This window comes from Oncorhynchus kisutch, linkage group LG3 (genome assembly GCF_002021735.2).
Source record: "Oncorhynchus kisutch isolate 150728-3 linkage group LG3, Okis_V2, whole genome shotgun sequence".
NCBI lineage: Eukaryota > Metazoa > Chordata > Actinopteri > Salmoniformes > Salmonidae > Oncorhynchus > Oncorhynchus kisutch.
The window spans coordinates 29437818-29451954 of record NC_034176.2 but is presented as its reverse complement, the minus strand read 5'-3'; the positions used below and the strand labels follow the sequence as shown (position 1 = coordinate 29451954).

The following is a 14137-nucleotide window of genomic DNA, read 5'->3' as shown; positions in this document are numbered from 1 at the left end:
ACACACATCCACACACTACCCACACACTACCCACATACACACCACACACATACACACCACACACATACACACCACACACACCCACACACTACCCACATACACACCACACACATACACACCACACACACCCACACACCACACACATACACACCACACACACCCACAACACTACCCACATACACACCACACACTACCAACATACACACCACACACATACACACCACACACACCCACACACTACCCACATACACACCACACACATACAAACACTACCCACATACACACACCACACACCCACACACTACCCACATACACACCACACACTACCAACATACACACCACACACATACACACCACACACATACACACCACACACACCCACACACTACCCACATACCCACCACACACATACACACCACACACACCCACACACTACCCACATACACACCACACACATACACACCACACACCACACACATCCACACACTACCCACACACTACCCACATACACACCACACACATACACACCACACACATACACACCACCCACATACACACCACACACCACACACATCCACACACTACCCACACACTACCCACATACACACCACACACATACACACCACACACATACATACCACACACACCCACACACTACCCACATACACACCACACACATACACACCACACACACCCACACACTACCCACATACACACCACACACCACACACTACCCACACACTACCCACATACACACCACACACATACACACCACACACATACACACCACACACACCCACACACTACCCACATACACACCACACACATACACACCACACACACACACACTACCCACATACACACCACACACATACACACCACACACACCCACACACTGCCCACATATACACCACACACATACACACACTACCCACATACACACCACACACATACACACCACACACATACACACCACACACATACACACCACACACACCCACACACTACCCACATACACACCACACACATACACACACTACCCACATACACACCACACACATACACACCACACACACACACCCACACACTACCCACATACACACCACACACACCCACACACTACCCACATACACACCACACACACCCACACACTACCCACATACACACCACACACATACACACCACACACATACACACCACACACACCACACATACACACCACACACACCCACACACTACCCACATACACACCACACACTACCAACATACACACCACACACATACACACCACACACACCCACACACTACCCACATACACACCACACACATACACACACTACCCACATACACACACCACACACCCACACACTACCCACATACACACCACACACTACCAACATACACACCACACACATACACACCACACACACCCACACACTACCCACATACACACCACACACATACACACACTACCCACATACACACACCACACACCCACACACTACCCACATACACACCACACACCCCCACACACCACACACACCCACACACTACCCACATACACACCACACACATACACACCACACACATACACACCACACATATACACACCACACACATACACACCACACACACCCACACACTGCCCACATACACACTACACACATACACACCACACACACCACACACCACACACATCTCACACTACCCACACACTACCCACATACACACCCCACACATACACACCACACACACCCACACACTACCCACATACACACCACACACATACACACCACACACACCCACACACTACCCACACATACACCACACACATACACACACTACCCACATACACACCACACACATACACACCACACACATACACACCACACACACCCACACACTACCCACATACACACCACACACACCCACACACCACCCACATACACACCACACACACCCACACACTATACACATACACAACCACACACACCCACACATTACACACATACACACCACACACATACACACCACACACACCCACACACTACCCACATACACACCACACACATACACACCACACACACCCACACACTACCCACATACACACCACACACATACACACCACACACACCCACACACTACCCACATACACACCACACACCACACACACCCACACACTATACACAAACACACCACACACACCCACACACTACCCACATACACACCACACACATACACACCACACACATACACACCACACACACCCACACACTACCCACATACACACCACACACATACACACCACACACACCCACACACTACCCACATACACACCACACACCACACACATCCACACACTACCCACACACTACCCACATACACACCACACACACCCACACACTACCCACATAAACACCACACACATACACACCACACACACCCACACACCACACACATACACACCACACACACCCACACACTACCCACATACACACCACACACTACCAACATACACACCACACACATACACACCACACACACCCACACACTACCCACATACACACCACACACATACACACACTACCCACATACACACACCACACACCCACACACTACCCACATACACACCACACACACCCACACACTACCCACATACACACCACACACACCCACACACTACCCACATACACACCACCCACATACACACCACACACACCCACACACTACCCACATACACACCACACACACCCACACACTACCCACATACACACCACACACATACACACCACACACACCCACACACTACCCACATACACACCACACACATACACACCACACACATACACACCACACATATACACACCACACACATACACACCACACACACCCACACACTACCCACATACACACTACACACATACACACCACACACACCACACACATCTCACACTACCCACACACTACCCACATACACACCCCACACATACACACCACACACACCCACACACTACCCACATACACACCACACACATACACACCACACACACCCACACACTACCCACACATACACCACACACATACACACACTACCCACATACACACCACACACATACACACCACACACATACACACCACACACACCCACACACTACCCACATACACACCACACACACCCACACACTACCCACATACACACCACACACACCCACACACTATACACATACACACCACACACACCCACACATTACCCACATACACACCACACACATACACACCACACACACCCACACACTACCCACATACACACCACACACACCCACACACCACACACATACACACCACACACACTATACACATACACACCACACACACCCACACACTACACACATACACACCACACACATACACACCACACACAGTATACACATACACACCACACACACCCACACACTACACACCACACACATACACACCACACACACTACACACATACACACCACACACACCCACACACTACACATATACATGCCACACACTACACACATACACACCACACACACTACACACATACACACCACACACACATACACACCACACACACATACACACCACACACACATAGATGTGAATGGGCCATGGAAATATTTTTAGGGTATATCAAGGTAAACTTGAGCATGTGCGTGTGTGTGTGCGTGTGTGGCCTACATGGTGTGTTTTGACTGCTGAGATTAATGGCAGAGAGAGAATTCTTTTAAGGCTGTGCGGTGCATCGATTCTGTCATCTTCCACCGTCGCTCTTTGATTTATGCATTTATGCACGTGCTTGTGTTTGCAATATTTTAATGCCCTCTCCAAAGGGTATAAGCTTAAATGCTTGCATGTAGGGCAGGAGGGAGGATAAATAAAGGAGATGTCAGTTTTAGTTTGAAGCAAAGGCTTTTTTCACATTTCTTTCTCGCCTCTCCCTCGCTCTCGCTCCTCTCTCATTCCCCTCTGAGAGCCAAGCAGTGAGAGGTGTGTAGTAGAGCAGTCATATAGTAAATCTAATCAAAGAGAGAAGTGCTTTTAAATGTCTGTTGTTCCCCGGGGCAGAACGTCTCTGAGGCTGTCTCTCTGCTCCTACAGCAAGCAGCCCAAACTCAGTCTCAGTCGCCACCAGACGTAATTAATATCGAGCGGGCGCACTGGCCCTCGCTCCCCTCCTTTAATAACAGTGTTAGAACAAAGGTTAATGCTTTGAATCAAATCTCTGTCCTCATCCGTTTCAGTGGAGTTGTGATGCAGGGAGGGGGAAGCAGAGAGAGTTTCGTAATCAACAGAGGGCTTGGAAGGAAGAGAAATTAATTACTGTTCTCCATAAATTCAGTGTCATGTCTCATTTTCCCTAATCCCCTCCCCTTTTGCCCTCCCCTACTGGTGCTAGGCGAGAGGTAGGCCACACTAATGAAAAGGCCTCTTAGATGCTAATAACAAATTACCCTCCATGTCACTTTTGGAAGCTTCTGCTACTGCAGTCAGGGTCTCCTAGCCTCACAGAATGATAGGATCTCTGTGGTTAGCCTGGACTCTCTGTCAGACTCCAGGTTATCCTGGTCTCCCTGTCCTAGTCAGACTATTAGACAGCTCTGGAGGGAGAGGAAGCTGGTATCCTGGGTTGTGTTGTATTACTGAGATCTGTATTATGGCCTAGTTTGGGCTGTTTAGAGGGGAACACTGTAGTGTAACTTTTTGCATTGTTTATATCATCCCAAATCTGGCGGGGATTTCGTGGTTTGGCTGGAATAGGTTGTAAACTGGGCTGGTTCCATATTTCCCTGAGGCTGGGTAGCTGCTGATCCAGGGCTAGAGCTGAGAAGGGCTGGGTTCTGTTCAGTACTGTTATTTGTCTCAGATCAGACAGACAGACAGGCCAGGAAACATCCCTGTTCATCCCTACTGCCTCTGATCTGGTGGACTCACTAAACACAAATGCTTTGTTTGTAAATTATGTCTGAGTGTTGGAGTGTGCCCCTGGCTATCCGTCAATAAAAGATACCTTTACTTTTACTTTTAGTATGACAATTGACAATTGAGTACTTTTTCCACCACTGCTCTACAGGCTACATATAGACAAGGGAGATGCTGCTGTCATCAAAATATTGGTGTTCTGGGTAATGGACTGCTTTGGTCACATGATCTGTGCCTCTCACTGGTGTTAAATAAATCCCACTTCAACCACCATGTGACTGGCTATGAGCAGTGGGAACAGACTGGTGGAAGAAGAGGAAGTCAAACAGTTTTTTCTACTTCAAGGCTCCAAACTATTGAAAAGCCCAGATGTATAGAAACAGTCCATGGCAGATTCAGGGTGGGGGTTTATGTCATTATAGCAACTGTTATGTCCTTTTATGATGCTACAGAGCATCTCTGTTGTGTAGACTAGCTCTCTCTAACTCTCTTAGTTCTTCCAACAGAAATCCCTATACTCCACACTCTGTTAGTTCTTCCAACAGAAATCCCTATACTCCACACTCTCTGAGTTCTTCCAACAGAAATCCCTATACTCCACACTTGTGTGCTAACGATTCCCACTGCAAACAAAAAATAAACTATTTGTGTGACTAGAAAATAATGTCACGCTCTTGAGAAATGCATCCGATGAGTGTGTATCATGTGCATTTATGTAAAACGTATTATCCAATTAACAAGTATAGGAACACACAACGATCCCTCTATTATGGGAATACAAAGAAGAGTAGAGTCATGTACTCTAAAAACAGCTTATGTTGAAAAAATGCAAATGGCGTTAAATGAGTGTCTGGTAATGTGTTTGTGTGTAACCCCATGATGTAGGGCTAGACTACAGTACTGACGTCTCTCTCTCTCTCGCTCTCTCTCTGTCTCTCTACAGGCATACTTCCGACAGGGTGTTGCCCTTCAGTACCTTGGTCGCCATGCCGACGCGCTGGCCGCCTTTGCCTCGGGGCTGGCCCAAGACCCCAAGAGCCTGCAGCTACTGGTGGGCATGGTGGAGGCTGCCATGAAGTCCCCACTACGAGGTAACGTGTCTCTCGTATTGTATGTCTGTGTTCTCCTCTCTGCCTTTCTAACTGGCGCTAATCTTCCTCCTTCTGTCAGTCAGTAAATGTGTCATTGTGACTCTAGCAGTATGTCGGTAGTGACTACGGCATATCTTTATATCCACCTGTATTTTCTTGGCAGACTGTCTTCTTGTCTGTCCATCTCAGTGTATTTGTGAAGGAGTCCCCTTGACTGACAGGACTGTTTCAGAAACTCTAACTACCTGATACATGTCTTGCCAGTCACGCTGATCAGAAAGATACTTCTTTATCATAATAGTAAGCTTCCAACAATAAGGCCCTTGTCTCTGGCTGCCCCTTTTGAAGCCTATTTTCCAAAGCCAAAGTGGACGTATAAGTAGCTTAGTATCCAGGCCAGGGCTTTGAGTAAATTGTGAGTTCCCTGCTCCATGATGTGTGTGATATATCAGGAAGCTGCAATGACCTGGCCCTTTGAGGCCAGATGCAGGGGCCTCCTTTCAAACAAAACTGGAATCCATTTCACTTGTGCAACTGACCGCTGCAGAGGATTTAATAAGCTGCTATCCTAACTCCAACAGAGACTCTGAGTCATCCTGTGCTCTCTCTTTGTCATCACCAAAACCACCAACCTCCTCATATACTATACACATGAATAAATACAAGCCTGTTGTAACAGTTCAACGTTTTACTGGCCTGCACAGGCAGTTCAGTGGATCCGCATGGCTTTGTTCTGTTCTGTTCTGTTCAGAGAGGAGTCATTGGGATTTAGGCTGCTTGGAGGGCCTCTCTCAATCCCTGTTAGCAAAAGGCTGTATCTGAATACATGGACAAAACACAAGCAAAGAGTGAAGAGCCCATCTGAGGTACATTGATGACATAATCCTTGTCACTGGAAGCGTAACAGTAAAAGGGCTTGGGAGTGGGCCCAGCACCAAACACCAAACACTGTGGACCTGGCTGGGCCTCTCTCAGTAGGAGAGGATTAGCTCTTTTTTTCAATCTCTTAATTGTTTACCACGTTTCCCGTGGTGCCAGGGAAGGAAGTAGCTAGCGACGGAGGGAGACAGTCCAAGGTGTGTTGGAGGGGGGCTGTGTCGGGGGATTAAGAGCAATGATCCTCTCAGATTGGCTCCTGACACAGGGGTAAGATAATCAGCGTTACGGCAGCAAACAGGGAGGATAATCCGTGTTAAGCAGCCAGAGCCATATGATAAGGGAAAGGAGAGCGTTGCTTTCTCTCACTGAAGTCAAAGATGGCTGTTTTCCTGCCAGGCCCTCTTATCGGTGGGGTAACACCCCTTCCAGGGTTACCTGGGTATTACCAAACCCACCCATTTAATTTCCCCCTCGCTTGGAGTTTGGTGTTGCCAGGGTCTTACTAAATGAACTTAACTCTTTCTCCATCCTGTTGAATTCAGAGTGTAATAAGGTATAATAAGGAAGATGACTCTCCATACTGATGATAGACATCAACTAGTAGCAGTCCAGTAGCAGCGTGTTGTTTTACATCTCACTTAACCTGCCTTAAGGACATCCACACAGGCTCCAAATTCACTGTAATGTTTTTCCGTACGTGTTTGGTTTTTATTCTGTCATTGGGCACAGCGACACAGATAAAGGAGTCGCCACGCAAACATTGGACGAAGAACACAAATCATTAAAGCAAGAAAACATATTCAAGGCCCTTGTCTTCAAGGAGACCAACAGTGTGTATAATTCCCCTGAAGCTCACTTTATCACCACTATTTGTGTTTACTTTGCTTTAGCATTGCAGTGTTATATTCCCACTGTGGCTTTGCCCAACTTTTCCCCCACACAATGCATTAAAGGGATTTTCCATGAGTCCAGAGCTGAGCAGCAGACAGTGCTCTCATGTGACTCCTACTGTACTGTCCTCCTTTGTGCTTCTCACAACAAAGCTCTCAAAGTAGGGAAAAGTGCTCTCAGAACCTTCTCCATCTCTGTCTCTCTTCTCTTCCGCTTATGATCATTATGTCAGCTTCGAACTACTCAGATATCAAGGTTTTGATGCATGTTCTTTTCCCACATTGAATATCATTGAGTGAAATTAAAGAGGCAAACCAGGCCCGGGCAGTAGCCAGTGTTGAGCTAAGACGGGCTTGGTTCTGTTCTGTTTCTGTTTTTCCCATGATCTTGGACCAGCTCTGAAGTTCTCTGAGCGTTGGAGGGGAAACAATGTCACCATAATTATTATGCATTTTTCCAATTCATTGTTACCAATAGATCACACTATTCATATTATGTCATCTTGGAAGGAGTGATGCAGATACAGAAATATACTACAGAAGTAGAACATCGTAGTAGAAAAGTAGTATACATGTAATATATAGTATATATATATACGATTCAGTATAGATTATGGAGATGCAGATGCAAACAGAAGTGCAGGAGGGTGTCAGCCCCTCTCAGCAGTCAGCTCTCTGCCTCCTCAAAGCCACAGACCCATAGAGCAGAATGGATGGTGGCGATGGCTCGTGAAATGGGAAGGTGAAATGAGTCATAGTTGTATTCAAAGGCAGGGGAAAACAGAATGAATGTACACTACATGGGTTTGTTATTGTCACCAGCCGCCCAGGGGAAATGGTAAAGGCTGTCACACGCCTACCCTATACCAGACACAGGCTGAGACCAAGCCTCCTCTATATGAGGCCAAGCCTGAGAGGAGGAGAAGGAACTATATATATGAATGTACTGTATCTGTTTGTGTACATGTGCATACAGCGAGTACATATTGTATGTAGATGATATTTACTCTATGTTTCTAAAAGGACCGGTTGAGAAAGAAAGAAAAACTGAGTTTTAGATAGAGAGAGATAGAAAGAAAGAGAGAAAGAGAGAGAGAGAGAGAGAGAGAGAGAGAGATAGAAAGAGAGAGAGAGAGAGAGAAAGAGAGAGCGAGAGAAAGAGAGAGAGAGAGAGATAGAAAGAGAGAGAGAGAGAGAGAGAAAGAGAGAGCGAGAGAGAGAGAGAGAGAGAGAGAGAGAGAGAGATAGAAAGAGAGAGAGAGAGAGAGAGAAAGAGAGAGAGAGAGAGAGATAGAAAGAGAGAGAGAGTGAGAAAGAGAGAGAGAGAGGGAGGGAGAGAGCGGCAAACAAAGGGTTCTCATTACTTTTCAACATGGCTTCCCAGGCAGTGTGTACAGTATGTGTGCAGTGGTGTAAAGTACTTAAGTAAAAATACCTTAAAGTACTACTTTAAGTTGTTGGGGGTATCTGTACTTTACTATTTATATTTTTGACAACTTTTACTTTTAATGGTCCATTCACACACTTATCAAGAGAACATCCCCAGTCATCCCTACTGCCTCTGATCTGGTGGACTCACTAAACACACATTCTTCATTTGTAAATGATGTCTGAGTGTTGGAGTGTGCCCCTTAGTATCCGTAGATAAAATAAAAACAGAAAATGGTGCCGTCTGGTTTGATTATTAGAATGATTTTTAAAAATTGTTTATACTTTTACGTTTTATACTTTAGTATATTTTAGTAATTACATTTACTTTTGATGCTTAAGTATATTTAAAACCAAATACTTTTAGAGTAGTATTTTACTGGGTGACTTTTACTTGAGACATTTTCTATTAAGGTATTGTATCTTTACTTTTACTCAAGTATGACAATTGGGTACTTTTTCCAGCACTGTATGTGTGTGTTATATATACATTCAGTGGCCAGTTTATTAGGTACATCAACCCATTCATGAAAATGGTTAGCTCCTACAGACAGTGAGTCACATGGTCATGGCTTGCTATACTGAAGAGAAAAAAAGTACAGACCTTCCATATGCCGTAATCTTCAAACATGAGTGGTTTGATGATTAACGAACAAGAAATCAACTTTCTAGAACATAATAACTATAGACTATATCAAAAATGCATGGCGTGTCACATTCACCCCAATATCCATCGAGGCGTCGAGGCGTTCATGTACTGTTTGATTGAATGTTAGATGGGGCAAAACAAGTGGCCTAAGTGACGTTGAGCGTGGTATGATCGTCGGTGCCAGGCTCGGTGCTGGTTCCAGTATCTCAGGAACGACCGGGCTCCTGGGCTTTTCACGCACGACAGTGTCTAGGGTTTACCAGGAATGGTGCAACAAACCAAAACCATCCAGTCATCAGCAGTCCGTTGATGACAAGTCGAAGGTGAATGGAAAGAATCGTGCAAAATAACAGGCGGGCCACAAACAGTCAAATAACTGAGCAGTAGAACAGTGGTGAGCAGAACCGCATCTCAGAACGCACAACCTGGATCCGGATGGGCTATTGCAGCAGCCGACCACACCGGGTTCCACTCCTATCAGCTTAAAACAGGAAGAAGCAGCTCCAGTGGGCACACGATCACCAAAACTGGACTATTGAGGAGTGTAAAAACATTGCCTGGTCCGGCAAAACCCGGTTCCTGTTTCATTGTGCTCGTCCATGGCCCCATCCTGTCTGGTGTCAACGGTACTAGATGGGTGCACCTAATAAACTGTGTGTGTGTGTGTGTGTGTGTGTGTGTTCCTGCTCATCCCCCTGATGTGTGTGAGACGTTGCCCTAACTACCTGTTTATGGATCCAGCAGCCATGACACTTTTTACTGGTATTTCAATGTTTGATTTATGACACCACTCTGTGTGTCACTTTAAATGCAATTACCAGCTATGAATGGATATGATATGCACACGCCGTCTCTGCCAGCGCTACATTCTTCCAACCGCTGGAAAACAAGTGATGCTCTTGAAAGAGCATCATCAATCCTATTTTTGAGGGCTTGTGTGGAGCCTGGAGATGTGTTTCATATTGTGTGTGTGGTGAATATTAGATTCCAAGTGGGTGGCTTGGTACCAGGCTATTCAGGTAGTGTTCATGTGTATTTTGTTATTTGTTATTTGTCCGATGAGTGTCATTCTCTTTAAGTGCATGGGTATTACTGATATAGTAACAGGTGTATAGTACACCTGACTGCAGGCATGATCTACCTTGTGCAGGTACAGTACTACAGAAAAACCTCTGTGGGAGAGGAGTTGACCTAATTAACTGCAACTCTGCTCAAAATATTTGCACAAGGGGCATAGTTATTCCCCATCCCCCTTCATGTACATTCACTTGCACTCACATACAGTACACACACTCACACATACAGTACACACACTCACATATACAGTACACACACTCACACATACAGTACACACACTCACACATACAGTACACACACTCACACATACAGTACACACACTCACACATACAGTACACACACGCACACACATACATAAGATGTCACCCCTGTTCCCATCCCCCTCCTTGTCAGCCCCAGTCTGCTGCCAAGGCTGTAGTCTGCCAGCGGGCTGTCTGTCTGTCTGTCTGGCTGGCTCAGTATACTAGAGGGGCTGTGGATCCCAAAAGCCTGCGTGGCCCACCATTGATTTATGTCATTGTGTGCATTTTCAGCCTTCCCAGAGGTCACCTCGTGCGTCTCCTCTCCACATTCCTCTGCCTCTGTCCCCTGAGTTACCAGCAGCATGTTCGCCATCACTTTTAACACTCAGGCCGCCCTCAAAACCCACTCAGGCTTCTCTTCTCTCTCAAACCGCAATATCATTTCAAAGCAGTATAATTTCCCTCTGCTGCCTCGCAGCAGAGCTGTCAGAGGATGTGTAAACACAACGTTTTATATTGTGGGGTTTGAATTTTCCAGAGATGAAATTGTCTATAATAGTTAAACCTGTCAATGGTGTATTCATTTGCTTGTCTTGTTGTGATGTTGTCAGTGAAATCCATGTTCTAAGGCCATCAGTCAGACAAGCTCGATAAAAGACACATTGATTGCTCTCCCTGAAACACACTAGATGCACTAGGACTGGGCTGTGTTCAGATGGAGCTATTGAGATTTTTCATCTTGCAACATGTTCAGGTGAACAAATCAACATGGCTAATGTGCAGTAATTTACTGAAGCTGCTGACAGTCATTGTTGGTGAGCTATGGAGCACCTTGTGTATTCCGTGAAACTGAAAGGAATGCAAAAAAGCTATCTGAATGAGTCCAGTTCTTCTCATCATGACCCACCCCCCTCCCTCCACACAGAGTCACTGGAACCCACCTACCAGCAGCTGCAGAAGATGAAACTGGACAAGAGTCCGTTCGTGGTGGTGTCAGTGATTGGTCAGGAGCTGCTGACAGCAGCCCACCATACCGCCTCCGTGGTGGTACTGGAGTCCGCATTAAAGATCGGCACCTGCAGCCTCAAGCTGCGCGGCTCCGTCTTCTCAGCCCTCAGCAGTGCCCACTGGTCCCTGGGCAATACCGAGAAGAGCACCGGTTACATGCAGCAAGACCTGGAGGTCTCCAAAACACTAGGTAAGAGACACGAGTGTGTGTTTATATGTGTGTGTATGTCTGTTCTTATCTGTGTGTATGTGGGTGTCTCTAACTACAGTATGTCTGTCCCTGAGTTGCTGTGTGGGTGTGAGGCAGCCCAGATTGGCTGGACTCTCCTGGCCCCACATCGTTTGACACATGAGTGGGCAGAGCAGAGCAGCATGAGAAGGGTCTGGAGTGGAGCAGAGCGCAGGTAGAGAGCCTGGCTCTGGCCCAGTCTGGGGGGGCCTGTCTGTCAGATATAATAAGGCCTCTCCCTCACCCCACTGGGGCCTGGAGATCAGGTCTAGCAGGTCTACCTGCAGTCTGTCTGTCAGTCAGTTAGCTGCTCTCTCTACTGTGGAGCTTTGTCTGTACAGCAGCTTAGAATGCCCAGCGCTCCATTTAAGGACATAATGGGATGTCAGTGTCAAGGAGCTCCATCGCATCACTGCATCACTGCTCTGAGATGGTAGAGGACCGGGACTGCCCTGGGAAGACCCACCCTACACCGAATGACAGCACATTTAGTTGTGACTTTCCGGTTGTACTGTATATAACCTGAGTGCTAAACAAACAAGGATACATATGATTGTATTGAAAGTTAAAAGGTATTGATTATGATCTCAGATTTATTGTATAGAGTACATTGTTTTCTGTCCTGTTCTATCCTGTCCTGGAGTGACCTTCCCTTACTTGTCCTCTCTTCTCTCTGCTCTCCTCATCTCCAGGTGACCAAACAGGTGAATGTCGTGCCCATGGCAACCTGGGCTCAGCATTCTTCTCCAAGGGGAACTACCGCGAGGCCCTGACTAACCACCGCCACCAGCTGGTCCTGGCCATGAAGCTCAAGGACAGGGAGGTAAGAGACTGAGACACACAGGGCCCACAGCTCACTGTGTCCTACACCTAATACTCCTGGGATTTTTTTCTGATCTTTTCCAGGTGGTAGTATGTAAGGTAAATCTATCATGTAGTTTTAGGTTATCTTCTGCTATAGGAGGAGGGGTGAGGGCATGTGGGGAATGGATGGCTGGTGTCTTTTCTCTGCTTCTGTTAGTGGTTGTAATAGTGGTGTGTCCTGCAGCTTTCCTCTCCTCTGTCTTGGTTGTTCAGAGGGTGAATCAAGGGTAAGACTGAAAGGCAGGAATGCTCTGCTGCTGGTTCTCCCGTCAGAGAGAGAGAGATAGAGAGGGATGGGAAGTGGGTTAGGAGGACAAATGAAGGTGACGAGGCGAGTGAGAGAGAGGTGAAGAGACCAATGGGAGGGCCTTAAGTAACAGCTTGTGCTCCTCGTTATCAATGCAAAACATTTATGCAGATATTTTGCATATATTTATCCTGTTCATGTTTCAGTACAACTGGGGTTTTGGCAACATATGCTACTTAATGAATGTAATTTGCACAGATTAAGCTGTTTGGATATGAAATAGAGGGAGAAAGACAAAAACAAAAGGACAAGAGAGAAAAAAAACACAGATGAGGGAGAGAAAAAACACAGATGAGGGAGAGAAAAAACACAGATGAGGGAGAGAGAATAAAACACACAGATGAGGGAGAGAATAAAACACACAGATGAGGGAGAGAGAAACACACAGATGAGGGAGAGAGAAAACACACAGATGAGGGAGAGAGAATAAAACACACAGATGAGGGAGAGAGAAAACACACAGATGAGGGAGAGAGAATAAAACACACAGATGAGGGAGAGAGAAAACACACAGATGAGGGAG

The 14137-nt window shown here is 46.4% G+C and overlaps 1 protein-coding gene across 3 annotated transcripts in view; it reads left to right on the top strand.

The window, feature by feature from the left end:
* The window catches only part of LOC109879839 (tetratricopeptide repeat protein 28), a 348318-nt gene that overhangs the window by 244497 nt on the left and 89684 nt on the right, over positions 1 to 14137 (top strand). For all 3 annotated transcript variants that reach the window (XM_031820402.1, XM_031820393.1, XM_031820406.1), the window contains 3 exons: positions 5894 to 6041; positions 12132 to 12404; positions 13136 to 13266. In XM_031820402.1, coding sequence (XP_031676262.1) covers positions 5894 to 6041; positions 12132 to 12404; positions 13136 to 13266 — 552 coding nt within the window. The remainder of the gene's footprint in view (positions 1 to 5893; positions 6042 to 12131; positions 12405 to 13135; positions 13267 to 14137) is intronic.